The sequence below is a fragment of the Siniperca chuatsi genome, linkage group LG9 (genome assembly GCF_020085105.1).
Source record: "Siniperca chuatsi isolate FFG_IHB_CAS linkage group LG9, ASM2008510v1, whole genome shotgun sequence".
Lineage (NCBI taxonomy): Eukaryota > Metazoa > Chordata > Actinopteri > Centrarchiformes > Sinipercidae > Siniperca > Siniperca chuatsi.
This window is the reverse complement of record NC_058050.1, coordinates 2,893,195-2,911,563: the sequence shown is the minus strand read 5'-3', so window position 1 is coordinate 2,911,563 and position 18,369 is coordinate 2,893,195. Positions and strand designations below refer to the sequence as shown.

The 18,369-nt window shown below is 38.4% G+C and overlaps 2 protein-coding genes and 1 long non-coding RNA gene across 5 annotated transcripts in view; 2 read left to right on the top strand and 1 right to left on the bottom strand.

Moving 5' to 3' along the window:
* The first annotated feature begins 243 nt into the window (after positions 1-243).
* On the top strand, positions 244-10,173 carry LOC122881844 (WD repeat-containing protein 87-like). 3 transcript variants are annotated; one of them, XM_044208509.1, is made up of 7 exons: positions 247-451; positions 1,510-1,602; positions 2,026-2,697; positions 4,218-4,369; positions 4,483-4,595; positions 5,357-5,547; positions 6,544-10,173. In XM_044208509.1, the coding sequence occupies exons 1-6, from the start codon at positions 376-378 to the stop codon at positions 5,529-5,531; spliced, it is 1,281 nt and encodes a 426-aa protein (XP_044064444.1). In that variant the 5' UTR covers positions 247-375; the 3' UTR covers positions 5,532-5,547; positions 6,544-10,173. The 3 variants fall into 3 exon arrangements, with proteins under 3 accessions (XP_044064445.1, XP_044064444.1, XP_044064443.1); XM_044208510.1 differs by having other exon boundaries at positions 244-451; positions 2,026-2,674; positions 4,216-4,369; positions 5,357-10,173; XM_044208508.1 differs by having other exon boundaries at positions 5,357-10,173.
* Positions 10,174-10,470: 297 nt separating this feature from the next.
* LOC122881846 lies at positions 10,471-16,515 on the bottom strand. Its single transcript, XR_006379253.1, has 3 exons — positions 15,954-16,515; positions 11,381-12,114; positions 10,471-10,599 (listed from the first exon to the last, which is right to left on the bottom strand). It is a non-coding gene; the product is annotated as an uncharacterized LOC122881846 (long non-coding RNA).
* The window catches only part of sh3bp5b (SH3-domain binding protein 5b (BTK-associated)), a 48,933-nt gene continuing 44,907 nt past the window's right edge, over positions 14,344-18,369 (top strand). Inside the window, exons 1-2 of the mRNA XM_044208507.1 lie at positions 14,344-14,656; positions 16,545-16,607. Coding sequence (XP_044064442.1) covers positions 14,579-14,656; positions 16,545-16,607 — 141 coding nt within the window. The 5' untranslated portion in view covers positions 14,344-14,578. The remainder of the gene's footprint in view (positions 14,657-16,544; positions 16,608-18,369) is intronic.

Sequence of the window (18,369 nt, the reverse complement as noted above, 5' to 3'; positions counted from 1 at the left end):
GTGAGAGAACAAATTACCAATTTTTGCACACAAGTTTATAATTAATTAATAATCCTGTTTAAAGTGAGATACCACAACACGCTCACAGAATGTTCCGAATAGTAAAGGTAAATACTTTAGGTGGAAACACTTAAACTGCAAGTTAAAAGTGTCAATTTGGAGGAGAAATTGATAACTGCCAATGATTGTATACCATAGGACTCAAAACTCAAAAAAAAAGTTTTGCATGAACACCGTTTTTGTTATGTGGTTGGTGACACAACTATCAGTCGGCATAAATATACACACTCTCACACAAACACCAGAAAGGCAGTTGGTGTCAATTACAGAGACACATTTATAGGACAAAACAGTTGGTTCATCACTGTAAGAAGAATGGAGATAGGACACTATGTCAACTCACCAGCTGAGAGGAGCAATAGAGAGGAGCAAAGAGAAAATCTTCATTCAGGTCAGAAAAGCTTAAATAAGTTTTTTATTTATTTTTACTTTGGAGCGTTAACCCCCTCCGTTCTTTCTACAGCACTTCCCTCTCCCTTTCTCCTCTGACCTTTTACATTTTTACTTTAGATAGACAGCTTGTAATTTCTGTCAGTGTTAAGTGTTTAATGTTAATTAATTTTTTTTTTTTTTTTTGGTTTGCAAGCCTTCTTGGAGAGGTCTAGCTCTAGCTTATTCATACATTGTTCTCATTTTGTGTGTAAAGATACACAATAACCAGCAACAAAAATATCCAGAAAATATCTCTACAATTTATTTGAGTGTGTTTCTGTTCTTATTTTTAAAAACACATATTTTTATAACATTGTAGCTCTTTTAAGAGACTTGTACTATAATGCTGTGGAGAGTCCCTGGCTTATAAATCAGTTACGTGTGTGGACATTATTACTCATTCTATCTTTTCCATTTCCAACTAGTTACATTTTGGTCAGAGGACAGCCTTTCTAGTAGAGTTATTTTCATGGTGCTTGTGCATATAAACTCTCTATTTAAATATTTAAAGATGTGGCTAAAGTGAAAATGCACATATATAGCACCAGTGGCTCCTTTCAAATGTTTACAGAATAATTTAAAGATTAGGTGCCACAAAATAAAGTAAAGTAGGAAAATACAAGGTGTTAACTTGCTGCTAATATTACATCAGTGAGATTTTCACAAAATTTCATAGAAATCTGTAAATACACCCACTTCCTCTTAGTTTTTGAGGATGTCATCTCGTCTGCAAAACCTCAGTCTAGTTTATTTTTCTGCATACCTCTCTGTTCATGGTAAGTTGATCACTATACACAGTGATACAATGCAGAATTGGAAAAAATGCTAAAATACACACCAGTAAACCTCAGAGATCACAATATAAACAAACGAGGTGATTACAAATGTGTATATTTGAGGTAGAAAACTGAAGGGGCTCAATCTAAATCATAGAAAAACACAGTGAGTGACAAGTACAACTGCATTTTGCATAACAGAATTATGATGGGTGGTGTGTGTGTTTTTACCTACCTGTAGGAGGGTCAAAAATCTACATGTTGGTTGGAGTCAGCTTTGGCCTGCTGTGCATTATACAATTCGCTCTCAATCTTTCATATCGGCTACAAGCTGGTGAGTATCAGCCCCCACCTTCCACATCACACCGCAAAAACAAATACACCAGCTGAATTACATTATGGATTTCAGGATCTGTCCAGTTAAAAAAGAAAACCTACTTGAAAAGCAAGAAAATGTATTTAAAAATAAATTGACTGTATATATTTGTATCATGCTGTGTGTGGCAAGGTAGACACAGCATAAAGACTTCCACCAGAAAAGGACAACAAATGTCATTTTCAATAACAACTTTTTTTAAATAACACATAAAACAACTGTGTCAAACCCACAGCCAGTGTAATCTATTATTGTAGATTACATTGTAAGAGCTTGCACAGCCAATAGTGGTCAGCTAGCAGATTAGCTCAAAACACTGAACTATTCCTTTAAGTGTGAAACATCAGAAACCACAAACTTCCTATCTTTCCCCCTTTCTAGTTGGGTGTTCTAACAGGTCAGACAATGTTTCGACTAGCAATTTCACCATGATGTCAGCTGACGACATCAGAGCCCTGATTTTAGAGAGAGATCGACTGCTTCAAGAGAAAAACCAACTGGTTCAAGAGAAAGACCAACTGGTTCAAGAGAAAAACCAACTGCTTCAAGAGAAAGATCGACTGGTTCAAGAGAAAAACCAACTGGTTCAAGAGAAAGACCAACTGGTTCAAGAGAAAAAACAACTGGTTCAAGAGAAAGACCAACTGGTTCAAGAGAAAAACCAACTGCTTCAAGAGAAAGATCGACTGGTTCAAGAGAAAAACCAACTGGTTCAAGAGAAAGACCAACTGGTTCAAGAGAAAAAGCAACTGGTTCAAGAGAAAGACCAACTGGTTCAAGAGAAAAACCAACTGCTTCAAGAGAAAGATCGACTGGTTCAAGAGAAAAACCAACTGGTTCAAGAGAAAGATCGACTGGTTCAAGAGAAAGACCAACTGGTTCAAGAGAAAAAGCAACTGGTTCAAGAGAGAGATCGACTGGTTCAAGAGAAAAAAAAAATGTTTCAGGATAAAGACCAACTGGTTCATGAGAAAAACCAACTGGTTCATGAGAAAAACCAACTGCTTCAAGAGAAAAACCAACTGCTTCAAGAGAAAAACCAACTGCTTCAAGGTAAAGGAAGGGCTACAGGCCAATAACAGGTCAATGAACAACAAAATCAGATACAGGAAAGAATTGGGTAACTTGAGTTTCTTTTTTAACCATTATTAATTCAAATCTTTTTAGCCATGATAGTGACATGGCTCTAGGCAGGGATGCTGGAAGTCAGTCAGAGTTGCTGAGTGAAATTCATAATGATGTCATACTAAATGCTGGGCAACATTCATGGTTTTTGCATTCATTTAAATGGCCAGGATCATTTATATCTAAGAGTTATTAACAACATTTTACACCAATTTTAGAATGTTTTACAGACAGCTAACTTGAACACCAGTATACTGTCTGTCATAGCAGCTACAGCAACTACACAGAACTGCAAGCAGATGAAGAGGGAGGTTTTGTGGTTTGGAGTGAAATGTTTGGTAAAGATATTTATACGCCCCTCAGGATGAATTGTAATTGTAGTTTAGCATGCTAACACACTAAACTAAGATGGAGAACATTGTAAACATTATAAATGTTGAACATCAGAGTGTTAGCATTGTCATTGTAAATGGACTGTACTTGTATACCGCCTTCCTAGTCTTCCGACGCGCTTCACACCACATATCACATTCACACACTGATGGCAGGTGCCAACTGCCAACCAGTTCAAAGAAACTAATTCAGTCACACACACTGAAGGCACAGCCCTCGAGGTTCAGTATCTTGCCCAAGGACACTTTGACATGTGGGCTGGGGCACGCTGGGATTGAACCACCGCTCTACCTCTAAGCCACAGCCGAGTATGTTAGCATGCAAACGTTAGCATAGCAAAGCACTGCTGTGCAGTCTTATTGCATATTTTTCAGAGAATCCACAATCTTTTACAGCCATCTTAAATTCCATGCTTTGGAGCATAACAGTCAAACAGGGCACCCTCATGCTACTCATTTGAGGATTATTTTATATTATCATCATGTATTGTACAATGTGCCATACCTGTTCTGTTCTGTCCTTTCTTGTCCTATTTTGCTTTGACCTATCCTGTCCTGACTTGTCATTTTTCCTGTCTTTTCCTGTCCTGTTCCGGTATGTATTGAAATGTCCTCCCTCATACTGTTCTGTCCTATTCTGTCTTGTTCTATCGTCTCCTGTCCTGTCTTGTCCTCTCTCTTGTCTTTTCCTTTCCTCTTCTGTCCTGTCCTGCCTAATCTTATGTCCTGTCTTGTCCTGTCCTGTCCTGTTTCGTCCTCCCTGTTCTGTCCTTTCTTTTTCTGTTTTGCTTTGACTTTTCTTGCCCTGATTTGTCATTTATCCTGTCATCTCCTGTCCTATTCTGCCACATCTTGAACTGTCCTTTCTCATACTGTTATGTCCTGTCTTGTCCTCTCTATTGTTTTCTCCTCTACTGTCCTTTTTTGCTTTGTCTTCTGTCCCGTCTTGTCCTTCCTTGACCTGTTTTGTCCCGTCCCATCGTGTCCTGCTCTGTCTTGTTCTGTAATGTTCCAACTTGTTTTGATGTGTCCTGTCCTGTGCTTGTTCCTGAGCAGAACAAAACACCCCAAGCTGTCCCCAGGGATGGTGGAGATACATGTCTTCCTGTTACAAGCTTTCTTCTAGGAGAGACACCTGGGAGTATGCCAAACGAGACTGTGTGAGGAAAGGAGCTCATTTGGTGATTATGAATGATGAAGTGGAAGAGGTATTTGTGATTTTTCTTGTATAAACCTAAAATACTGTATTAGCCTGCAGCCAGTTCACTTGTGGTTGACCTCACTAACCACAATGGATATATCTACACTTCCTTCCCAACAGAAAGTTGTCCGTATTATTGGAAATGGTGTCAGAATGTGGATGGGCTTGAGCGGCCAACAAGAATACGGCTACTGGACGTGGACATTGGTGGATGGAAGCTCATTGCTTTATATGTAAGGCTTTTCCAATGTTTATGAATAGGATGATGATCCTGATTTATAGTGATGTACTGTTTCATCACATTAGTCACTGAAATTCTATTGAAACAACAGTTGTACTGTATGTAACCTAGAATCTGAAAACTTTTCAACCAAATTCACCCCAGATTTCATCCAGATGTCCTGCAAATCACCAATTAAATGCTTACTGGGTGATTCTGGGGAGATTTATTTAGGGTTACCAGCAGGCTGAAAGGGCACAGAATGAGCAGGTATATAAATGGATGGTGCCTGAAAGGACACAGAGTAAAAACTCTTGTCCACCCAACTGGCAATCCAAACATTAGAGAAAAAAAGAGACGTTGTTGTTGAGGTTATAGCGTAAGGCTCTCTTGTAGTGAATTTCCAGCAGAGTAGATGCTACAAGGCATGTCTCATTTTGACTTGAATACTGAAATTGTTATTTTTAAAACACAGACTAGTGATGTTACCACCAGTCACCACAAGGTATCATTTAAAGCCATTTTCTATACCTGCTTATCCTGTGCAGCTTCATCAGGAGCTAGAACCTATCCCATCATGCACTGAGTGAAAGGCTTGAGTGAAAGACATACTGTAGATATATATATATATATATATATATATATATATATATATATATATATATATATATATATATATATATATATACAGACGAACACAGCCAATCCAGAACTGTCTTGCACTGTTCCACCCTCACCAATTCCACCAAAACAATGTTTTGTGTTGTTTTGTAGTAACTGGAATGATCACGCGTATTTTGGGAACAACTACCGTTACCAGTGTGCATATGTTGACGAAGACCCATTGTGCCAGGGGACCTGGTTCATGGACATCTGTCAAGAACATCACTATTGGATGTGTGAGATGGAGCTGCACACCAGCTCTTCACACAGACAGACATACATGTAACATTTACATATATACAGTATGTACCTTTTTTTCATTATAATTGTTAATTTTAATGACTTAATGACTATTTTATCGTAATTCTTCTCGACATAATTTCAGGAATAGTGTGTTGGTTTTGTGTGCTTTTTACTACATTAAAACAATATATAAATATTATTTTCTTTAAATATCCCTAAGTCGATGTGTCAGTGTAAGGCCACATGTTTTTTCTTGTAATCTGTTTTATGTGCTCCATTTCTATGGTATTGATTTGCTCCTGACACTGCTTAAAAAAGGTTGTGACTATCACTGAGCCTGCCCTCTGAAGAAGGCATCATCTGAAAGGTTTCTGCGTTACAAAGGAATAAGGATATAGCAAATGTGAACTTCAGACTATTTTATGCTCTGTGCAAACCAGTTTACCTTCCTTTAAAAGCAAAATCTCACCACTGATATGTTCATGTTTTTAAGGGACAATCTTTAATGGGTTTTACTCTGGCTACTCCAGTGCTTGCCTTTAGAAAGCAATGCCACTGAACTGCAGCATTCAGCAATTCAGTTTGTTCTCAAACTATACAGTTTCAAAAGTTTATTTGCAAAATGCCTTAAAGGTGTCAATAAAGTGGAATGAAGCCCTTCAAACATAGAGGACTTTGTGCAAGTAATGAGTTGTACCAACCACTGGTGACCACTAGAGGATGTTATTTTAATATTTTTGCACCAAAGAGAGCAGCAACAGAGCCATGCTTTGTCTCTGAACCCTGAAACGTATTTTGATGATAATTAGCAATTATTTTTTTGGGAAATGCTTTGCAGTGCTTAAGGCAAACATCAATCATTTAGTTACTACTATATACATTTCTTGTATCATCACAGAGTATTGTCCTGAAGAGTTCAGCTTGTGTGGCAACATGGCAAAAAGTTAGCTTTGACCTTGAAATATATTGTCACTGATGGGGGAAAACCTTGTAATTTTGGAGATTTTCACATCTGAAACTTGAGCTTTTCATTACTTTTTCTTTGTTTCTCTCAGGAAATTGAAAGTTTGGGCCCAACAGCAGTTTGACGATAAAAACAAGAGCAACTTTTCACAGATTGCTCACAGGAAGAATGAAGACAAATGAGTATTGCGCTGAGCAGGCAAAGTAGTTGATGTTTGTGTTGATCAGTTAAGCATCTTCAGGTGGTTATTTCATTCTATAGGTTCTTAAAAATGTAGTCCTGGTAAATAGTCTGATGTGATACTTCAGTACAAAAAAGTTTAGACCTTTTCTTTATTCCCTGATGAGCCCTCAAGATGTTATATGGACATAGTTACACATAAAAAACAAAAGAAACAAAGAAATAAAATAAGTGAATAGTAACACTTGTTGCATATTAATGAGTATATGCAATACAATAATGAAGAAAGTAAATCAATTAATTAATAAAGCAAAAATTACAAATGAGCAAACAAGCACACGAAGAAGCCATTATTATTTTAACAAACGTATTAGTGAGATTGTTAACTCTTTGATGTTCTTAGTGTTGAATAATAATAATTTAACAGTGTTTGGATTAATCCTATAGCATCATTGAACTAATCGGTTTCTCTCATTGTCAAAACCAGGACAAACTAATATATTATGACCCTCGTCACCTTGATCTCGTGCACGGTGTTGAAACATAGTCACGTAAATATCTCCTCTTTGAAATTGGCAAATCATGACAACGACACCTAAATTTAGGCAGACCAGTTCTGTACAAAGCGAAGCAAATAAAAAAGATGTTTTTCAAAAACAAAATCAGTCTTAAACAACCTATTACTCTGAAGGTTATCATAGACCTCATCGTGTCATTCCTGAAGATCCATATCCTCCAGTCTTGGCTTAACCTGAAATTTTATTAAGTATTTTTGATGCTTCAAACACCACAAATGAAATTCATTCTCGTACATGGTCCTTGGCTTTGGCAACAGATATCTCAAAAGTTGAGGGTCTAAAATATAATATTGACACTGTTTTCTCATTTAGTATCTATTTATATCCACCTTAAAATCCTGTCTCTCTTATACCCTTGTCTTCCACTTCCCTGTCATACATTATCATTGTAAGGTGACAGGAATATTGCCAGGGTGCTATGACCTCTGACCTCAGGGCGGTTTCTGAACATTTTGCCGTTCTAAGTGACATCGTACACTGCCCGTAATTTGCCCAACCAGTAAAGCAGAGCTTGGTTTAATGTTGCTCTCAATGTGATGTAAGTTGCTGTGGATAGGCTGCTCCCGAGGCAAAATTAATAAAATGTGTAATGTGAATATAGTGAGCAATGTTGCATCTTGAGTGGCTGTTTGTGAGCTGTCCCTGAAAAGAACAGCACGTCCTAGTTCCTCATCCTGTCGTCAGGAAGCAGAGAGGAAGTCAAAGAGACGGGGACAAAGAGGTCAGGTGCCCAGCCTTGCATCAAGGTCTTCCTCGTGTACCGCTGCCTCCATGCTGTTATGTAACATCCTGAGCAGTACACACTCTCATAATGTACAATCTATGGTACACACCGCACCCCAGCTCATCTCCCACCAATAATAATGTTGGTTTTTGTTAGCCATGACCACAATGTTCTCTAAGCCTAAAGGATAAGGCTGGTGCTACTCTATATTTTTCTCATGGACAAATCCCATGAAAAGACCAAATCCAACTATGCGTTGGACTAACAGTCCGTCTCTCAATACTATATACAATACTATATATATATATCTGGCTTTCATATATAATAAATATAAAATAGACAATACTAGGCAATATTTGTACCATCAAATCTCTCTTGTTTTTGGTCTCTTCATTGGATTTGTTGACAAGAAGAAATATGCGGAATATCACCAGCACTATCCTTTAACCAAGTAGTTTTGATCGAATGACTTAACCAAATCTTAACCATAGAAACAGCAAAACAAAAACACTCATATGAATAGCTATTGGAACAGTCATCTAGATCGTTTTGGAAAGCATCGAAAAACAACCTATTTTTTTGTTCAGGTATGACAATTTGTTGGGCATGTTGTCCTGCTACAGGGGAACCAGATAAAAAACCCAAAACAGACAACAGTTTGTCCTTTCTGTATGAGGCCTGAGGGTGGCGCTAGAGGAGAGGTCAAAATAGAAAGGGTTCATCCTCTGGGGAGCATGGATGTGCCCTTTATATTTTGGTATTTCTTGTGTACAAGTGGAAATTTTGAACTTATGGTCACGCCAGAGGAATGCTCAATGAGTCATTTAAATCATTAGGAATCATCATCTGAGGATCATGAATATCCACAGCAAATGAATGGAAATCTGGCCAGTGGTTGTTGAGAAATCTTGCTCTAATTACTACTCTTGGACAGGTAGATGTGAATTTTAGATAGCCTTAACTTAGTTAATCATTTTAACTGAATATGATTAGTATTTAAGTACAGCATTTAAACCAAAAATGTGAGAGAAATATTCATTATTTGTCATTTTAACTGGATTATTCCCTCTATAATAAGGAATTCATTATGAACTGAAAGAAAGTACAAACTATCTAGGAAGATAAAGTCAGCTTTCTGTGTAACACCAGATGCTTGACGTTAAATTCTCAGTGTCTTTCCTTCTCTACTATCAAATTTGGCACCTTTCCCTCTCAACTATCTAGGCATTTAGCTGACACTCTTATCCAGAGCCACTTACAACGAGTGCCTCAGGAGAGTAAGTTTAAATGAATTTAAACAGATACAATCTGCTTCTCCTCTGCTGTGAGTACTACTCCTGTCTGACTGGTACGTACAACACACAGCACATTGTTAACAGTCCACATTGAGTTACATTCACAGTTTAGCTGACACTCTTATCCAGAGTTACTCACAATGAGGACGAGATCAGGAGTAAGTTTCATTTCTTAGATCACTAACATTACAAGGCAGGCATCAGCGTGACGAGTGAGTGCCGGGTACAGAGGCAGCACAGGCAACGTCTTCTCGGAATTGGAAAATGTGTCCTTTATCAGGACAAAACCTCCATGTTTTCAGTTGATATCAGGAATCCGCTGACAACGTCCCGTCCTGACAAGTTCACATGAGGGCTGGAATATTTCAAATGTTTCTGTGTGTTTTATTCTGTGATATAAATGTCATATATCACATTGTCTTCCTTTTTTTATTTTGTGGAGTTGTCATCTCCAGTATTTTCTTTTTAATTTCAATGTCAATCACTTTTTATAATAAGATTGTAACGTGAATTAATTAACCAATTAATGATGAATAAATACGTAGATATAGTATTGACTGTAGTCTGACTGATGCAAGATTTTTGATATTTAAGAGTTTAAAATATCTGATAATGATATATGTTGCAGCTGGTAAAATTGGGGCTAATTTCAACTACTTTATATACTGCTGTGTAGCTTATATATCATCTGTAAAGTAATTAATAAACTAGTACTAAAGCACTTTAAAAAATGTAGTGGAGTAAAAAGTACAATATCTCCCTCTGAACTGTAGTGGAGTGGAAGTATAAAGTAGCATAAAAATGGAAATACTCCAGTAAAGTACCTTAAAACTGTACTTAAGTACAGTACTTGAGTAAATGTACTTAGTTAGATTCCACCACTGCTGACGTCCCAGCTGTAAGCTTTGAGCTGTAAGCTGCCATGAGTACATGATGAGTTTTTACCACATCAGGAAAAGTTGCCCAGAACAAGACCAAGTACTCGGCGCGAGCTCCAGCTGACCATACCTTTATTCCAAACAAACCAAATGTGCAACGCATCACTTAATGTCTGAAGACAGACCCTCCTGTCTGGAAGAAGCAATATATCATGCTGACAGTAAACTAATAGCCACACACACACACACACACACACACACACACACAGTTGTCAGTAAGCCAGGGTTGTGACCAAGGTGTAGGAGCAGTGAGAGGACACGGCAGGCTGTTTCTTCCTCTTTTTAAACGGTTTGACATATCCTGTTGTTTCGACAAATCACCAGCAGCCCGAGGAGACACAGAACATGCTGACGTGACTCTGGACGTCCTTCAGGCTCCACAGGGCGGTGGTGAAAGGTCTGTGACATGTGTCAGCAAATCTGCACCTTCACCTTCGGCATAAGAGCAGTCAAATTATTAAGTATATTCAGTCTGAAAATATTAAAAGAATCAAATTAAATATCAATTAACACCCAACATGAGTATGTATTTCATTGTGGAATGTAAACTGGTTTGTAGACCTTCAGACTGATTATTAGATAAATCCATGTAAAACATTTGTTGAAATATTACCTTAAGCTTATTAGTCGTAGTGATCTTCCAGAGCATTACAAACATACAGTTTTGTCCAGCATCTTTCAGCAAGAGACCAGCATAGGTATAATAATCAGAATTCAGTCAAAATTCAAAGATATTTCTCTTCTGGATCTAAATCCTTTCAGTGTGTGGGGGCTAAAATTTGGAACAGCTTACCAAATGTATTTAGTATTTTAGTAAATATGTGAAATTTGTATAATAAGTAATACTGTATCTAGCATAAACTGCGTGTCACAACTGTCAGTCAGTAAAGTAGAAGGGGCACAGCAGTCTTTGCTGTCATGATTCGGGGCAGAACCACAATGGAAATAAGTTATTTTAACTTTTAGTGTTTGTTTCAATTTCATGCATGATACACAACAGTTTGTTTTATTATTTGCTCTTTATAATTTGTTTCCCTTTGTTTTGTGTTTCTCTGTCCTTGTTTTATGTTGGATTGAATCTATGTGCTTTTATTTATAAAACCAAAGCAAAGTGCCCTTCAGTATTATTAGTGCATGTTTATTATGAGTAAAGGGCAGACGATGGGGGCAGCTTGGGTTCTGGAAAGTTGTATCTTGAATCGAGGCAGCTTACCTGCTTTTTTATGAAAGGCCTGATGATGATAAATATATGTTTAATATTCCATTCCTCACTGAAATAGGCATCTCCATCTTCATCCTTATGTGTTATGGCTCTATTGCTTTGGGGAAAGCAATAGAAAACTCTGATCGCAAGTCTGTTGGGAAGTCACTTGAGTTCTTTCTTGTTTCTTTTTTTCCTTCCTTAGTGCCTCAGCATCTAAATGGTTTCTGTCTGAGCCGCTCCTGGAGGTAAGCAGGCACCTCGTGTTGGTTATGCAACCTGTGTAATGTCACCTCAGGCCTGTCTTTTCAATCTCTGTGCTTTCAGTACTTTCTCCTCTGGTGAACAGGAGGAATGAAAACAAAAGATGTAATGGGTGATGCCAGTATGTCAAGAGAAAGTGTGTGTCTCTGCAGAAACCCTTTGTTCTTCCACATATCTGAAATATTCTGAGAGTAATATGAATGTTTTGGGTTTCATTTGACAGCAGATGAAAGGCTGTCCTGAGGTCTCCCGTATGTTCAGTCTGAAGATGAATTTGGTGTGTTCTCAGAGGTTGTCAAATACGGTGCAGGATGCAAATTCCAGTACACACACTGTAGCTTGAGCTCAGTCTGTGAGCATCAGAAGTGTAGCATCCAGTCATGCAGATGGTTTCCATTTTATGTGCCAGATTTTGTAGTAATGTGTCCTTGAAGTTAAGCCCACAGATCTCACTTTGACGTTTTCAATAGAATTGCCTTTTACTGAAAAAAACAGTCGAACAATAACACAATTTTAGCTTAGATGTCAGTGATTTTGTTGACAAAAAGTGATAAATATGTTGTATAGTTTATTTTTACAGTATACAAACAGGACAGGGAGCAGGGTTTACAAGGCTAGCAACTGTCTGGGAAAAACAGGGTTCAGTGTGTGCCCTTAGTTCAGAGAAAGCCATCTCTTACATCTCTTAGCAGACAAGCTTTGTAAAACTACAAATTATTCTGGGAAACTCTATTAACAACATTTACTGCTGCTTAAATTAAATTAGGACATTAACAGAGTGAAGAAAGCGTAGTCCAGTTATGAATCTAATTTTGACAGAAATGAATTGGTGTTTGTGAACATTTGTTTTGACGAAAATACCACTACACACTCCTAAACTAATCAAATATTTGATCCATTTGGCACATAAGACACTGCATTAAATACATCTCTTTACTACTTTAAAGTGCAGAACTGTGTGCAGTACGCGATGCTTCATATCTAACTTACATGCAAAAGCCTATAATTAAATCATTGTCCATAATTATTTTACATGCTGTTTCTCAGTATGGTTTCTAACTTAATAAAATGATCTTTAGGTGCAGCCTTTTTGACCAGTGCTTCTAGGAACAGTCATGTCAGTATTGCCTGCATCTTCACAAAACATTATCTGTTAGTGAGTCAGAGAAAAGAATTCATGTCCCAGAACAGAAAGGGTTGAGGTTGTGTTGTGTTTTGGTACACGTGCAGAGATGTGTGCCACAGTACATGTTGACACACATACACAGGAAAAAGGGCACACAGTGGTGTTCTATCATGGTATATGTCATTTTAGAGTGAGATAGTATTATCAATCAGGATGTAAAAATTCAACATTATAACAGCATGCAACAGTACAAAAGACAGCAAGACATTGGAATTACAACAAAAGAATATACAGTTGAATGAACAACATTTTAAAAGGCACAATCAGAAAATAAATGCTAAAAAAAATCTATATATGTTGAATATACATAACATGGACAGAGAGGAAAAAAACGTATTAGGAGTTAACATCTACATTTCTGAATATAAAATGTATTCATAAAAATGTAATAATTGACAATGTAATGAAAAGAAACATACTTGTGCATTTTAAGTAAGACTTATTAATGAAGAGCAGCCTGCTCATTGATTTGCCACATTACCTGCAATGGCCTAAAACAACCAGAGATGTTCAAAAGATACACATCTCATTAAAACTCCACGGTGACTCTACTGTCTTACACAGTATATAACACACAAACAAGCACAGTTTCATCCCTGTCACCATACCTCCATACCACCTTACCACACTGAAAGACATTTCTGGCTCAAACACTTTGCACAATTGACTGTGATTGGCTAGAAAAACTAAATTAGCACAGTTCTCTTCTATTTTCAAGCAGCAACGAAGCTCCTCCACTGTGCCAAGTGTATTCACTTTCTGACAAGACTAAGAATCTACATTCGTGCTCTGTGACGCTGTACTTAGCCACAGCGGTACTTTGAGCTACATGCTAAGGTCAGTATGCACACAATGAGAATGCTAACATACTGATGTATAGCAGGTATAATTTCATAATTGCCCCCCTGGTGCCCCTATTTAAAAAAAAAAAAAAAAAACCGCAAAAGTGCCCTCTTGGATGCCTCTATGGTAGATAAATCATGATAAAGGGCCCTCTCGGGGGCCCTTCCAGTGGAGAAAACGCAATGCAGTGCTGTATTGGCTGCCCTACATGCTAGAAAATTTGTAGTATATAATAGTTATACGTCAAATCTTTAAATTTAAATCTGAGTTACATAATAAATCAAATGTAATCTTAACCAGGGTTTGGTACTGTGTCACAATAAATGCATCACGGCGTTCTGCACGCTGGTGCCCCACCACATGCAGCTGGTGCCCTTTTTATCTTTTTCTCCCCTGCCCCTCAGACAGGCTGAATCCGCCACTGGAGGAGAAGCAGAAAGTGGCATGAAAAGAAAAGACTCAAGTAAAGCACATGTACCTCGAATTTGTGCTTAAGTACAATTCCTAGCATGGCAAAAATGTCAACATGTCGGCATGTATGGTAACAGTAGAAAAACAGTTGTAGAAATAAATATTTAATAAATAGTGCTAATCCGCTCCACCGCTGTGAGGCACTAAGTACCCCTCATACACCGTGCGGAAGGGGGCGTTCCCGGTCTGAAGCCGAGCCCTGGTCATTTCAGCACCGAGCTCAGAGAGGACTGGAGGGAGCGCTGAGCGGGGAGACACGCTGCTGCTCGGCCCCGGCGAAGCCAACATGTTCCTCTTCGAAAAACCCTTCTTTTAAAAAAATAAGTATTTACGCTCGGGACTTAAGTGAGGCTCGTGAATGTTACGGTTGGCGACCGGCTGAGCCCGTGGGTCCTGTAGTAACGACTGTCTTTGTTCGGCTGTGACATCTGTCCTTCACCTCCGACATGGATCCTCTAGAGAAGGAGCACAGGTCGGACGACGAGACTGAATATGAAGAGGAGGAGGTGGACCCCAGAATCCAGGTAGCTAATCTATACAGCCATAGTATTGATTAGTGGTTTTCATCGACACGGGTCTATTGTAGTCCAGCCAACACGTCTGTCCCCACAGCTAACACCTCAGAGAACAAAGTCCTTTTCTTCATGATATGAATGTTTCTTGTTTTAAAATATAAGAAACTGGACCTTTTACATGCTATATAGAAACTAAGCGTGACAGTTTGCTGATGTGTGAACACTGGCTCATCTGACACTGATGCAAATGTGCTAGAAAGCCAGTCCATGCTGATGTGATTCAGAAAGAGGGTCAGTTGTGAGCTCCGAGCTCCAGTTTGCTCTTTAACAGAGTAAAGTAACGTTAACGCAATATTAAAGATGAGTTGAATGTTTATGCAGAGCTTTTCAAAGTAAAGTTACAGTCTTTCGCCAGAGTACAAAGAAGTGAGGTAAGTGCAAATGATGAAAATGAGTCAGAACAGAAACAGTATGAAGAAGACGGAATAAGTGACATAATGGAGCTGTACAGATGAAACTCAGTGTAGACTGTAAAAAGGACTTATGATCAAAGGTTTTGAGAAATCATTTTAAAAATACAACGGCTACAACTAATAATTATCCTCATTTTCATCGATTTATCTGTATGATTACTTTTTCAAATAATCGATTCGGTATTTTCAGTATTTTTGCTTAAAAAATGACTAATCAATTATCAAAATATTTGCCTATTAATTTTCTGTCAGTTGACTTCATTAATTAATCGACTAATCTTTTCATCTTTAAAAAAATACAGATATCCAGCAGGGCTGCAACTAAGGAGTATATTATTATTGATTCATCTGCAGGTTATTTTCTCGAATATTCAATTAATCGTTTGATCTATGAAATGTCAGCATCACAAATTCCTTTAGCCAAAAGCAACAGCTTTACATTTTCTGACCAACCATCCAAAACTTACAACACATTGAGTTTCCTGTCACCTGAAACAAGGGCCAGCAGCAGACCAACCACTGAGAAGCTGCAGCAAGTGAACTTTTGGTATTTTGCTCGAAAAATGACTTAACTTATTAATGAAATGATTTTTCTGTCGAGGGACTAATTAAAATACTGATATACAGGAAGTAAGAGGTTTTCCTCATACAGTGCCCACCAGTGACTGTGCTTTTAACTTACATCACGAATATTCATGTCAGCCTTAGTGTTAGTAAACTGAGTTCATCCACTGTGACTGTAGTTATCCAGAGGTCCTGGTCCCGACCCCCCCCCAGCTTAGGAACCACTGACTAAAGAAAAGTGGTCAAAATAATGACCAGATGATACTGACCTTATTAAGCAGATTGGGTATTGGCCAGATGTGATCCTCTATTAAATACAGTTCAATGGCATCATGAAATTCAGACCGCTCCGTACATAGTGCCGCAGTTTCTCGCAGTGAGGTTTGCAGATTTTAAGATTTTTTAGAGCACTGTTATCGGATTAGAAATCGATATCTGCAGATACCCTGAGCTGAGGTCTCGGAATCTGTATCGGGAGGGAAAATGTCGGATCAGTTCATCCTTAAAAAGATTAATTGGTTAACAAAATTGACCTATTAAATTCTATTGATTGATATAAGTGTTTAGTCGACTGGGTGTTTCATCTGTAACCTGAGGTGTTTCCCTGGTGATAAGCATATCATTTAATATTTGATATTTAATGTTATGTTTAACTTCAGTTGTTTCATTCTCAAAAACCATGGACTAATGTAAACTTCAGACAGTTGCCTTTAGTTTAATATGAACATTTTCAAATGTCCTGTGTTTCTCTTAATTCATTCCAGAGGTTGCTCGTTCCCTCTCCTATACTTCCCGATGTAATAATGCTTTCCTCCTCCTCTTTCTGTTGCTTCATCTCTCTGTTGTTCCCTCTCTTCCAGGGGGAGCTGGAGAAACTCAACCAGTCCACTGACGACATCAACAGATGTGAGACGGAGCTGGAGGTCAGTCTGTTGACACACACACACACACACACACACATGTGCATTGAATGCGTATGCAGGTTATCTGTTTGCTCGAGCGGTGTGTCACTTTTTACCCGTTTGACTGATAGAGCATGTAATCCTGCACACGTAACCGCTGTCAGCAGATAAGACTTCCCGTGTTGTCTGACAGCCTGTGAAATCATCCTGTCAGTTTACCTCCTCAGAAAAGTGTTGTTTTGAAGGTATCGCTGTGTGCACATACAGCAGTTTCCTTCTGGATTATAGCTGCACCTTTGCTCCGTCTCCAGGCCAAACTGTTTTCACATTTTGCTCTGTGTCAGCAGGTTTAAACATACCAGGGACTGACCTGTATGTAGTTTAGTGAGAGATACTGACATAATGTGTTACAGTAAAACTCATTTTACTGACAGCTGTATTCGGAGCAATTTGCGATGATCAAGCAGGCAGAGTTCAGAATCTCGCTAAATGACTTCTACATAAACACAGTGGACTATTATGGAGGCTGAACCTGTGACCAAAGCAGAGGCAATGCACTGCAGGGTCAAGACAGTTACTTGGGCCATCAAGGCTGTTTAACTTACATAACTGATCTTTGAATCCCATTAAAACCCAGTCTGGTCCGATGGCTTACATTTATGTAGGTCAGCAATATGTAGCTTTATAAAGGTGAAAGTCCAAAGTCTTGTGTTGCCCCACAGCTTGACGATTGTACATGGTGATAATCGGGCAGCTGAGATGTTGAAGGGAACAGGAGTTCATTGAGTTAATTAGGTTGTGTCTGTGCAGGGTTTTTGTTCTAAATGACAGATCTGTTATTTGGCAAGAAAGTGATTTGTACTCTCACACAATAATTAACAGCAAGGATTGTAGTTGACCCGAGTCCCTCAATATTTTTCCATGATCTGGCTCCATCATAGAGGTCCACCGAAGAATCTGCTCTAATACCACTTTGATATGTAACAACTTGGCAAGGCACAGAAACATGATTATGGTCTGGGTTTGATAGCATAAACTCAAAGATTCAGTTTATATCTGTAATCACATTTTGTTGGCTGAGCAAGTAGAAAGAGTTAAATTAATGTTGACAACCTGCAGCTACAACCTGAAAATGAGATGAGCAGCAGTAGATGTTGATTAAATTTATGGCTGCAACTAATCTTTGTCATTATCGATTATTCTGCTGATTATTTTCTCGATTAATTGTTTAGAATTCCTGCTAGCCCAGTGTGATGTAGACGAAGTGATCAGTTCCCGACAGTCAGTTTCTGTTTAGCAAAGCTGTCAGCTGTCGACCACTGTTGCTCCAGGAGCTATGGGAAATGGGATATGAAAGCATACATAAAAGTGTGCTGTTGGTAGAGCATATTTAATTCTGTGAGAACCACACTTCCAAGTGGATTATCTTGCCTATACCATGCCCACCTCCTTGTTTTGCCCACTCTTAAAATAAAGACCTAGAAACTTCCATTTATGAGTATTAATTTAAAACAGTGCTTCACCTGCTATGTCTTGTTTGCAGCTATCTGAAAATAATCCTCCTGCAAATCCAAATTGAGTATTCTTTGTGGTCATTGTATAAATATTAAATACTTGACATACAGAGTCAGCGGTTTGGATCAGGACCCTCGGATTGTTTTGAGTACAGAGTCTCCTCCATTGTTATCTCGGTATCTTATCTCTTAGTTGTGGTTTTAGCTGTGATCTGTTGGGTCAATTGAAACTATTTGCATCTCTCCTGTAGACACACGGCCACGTGCCC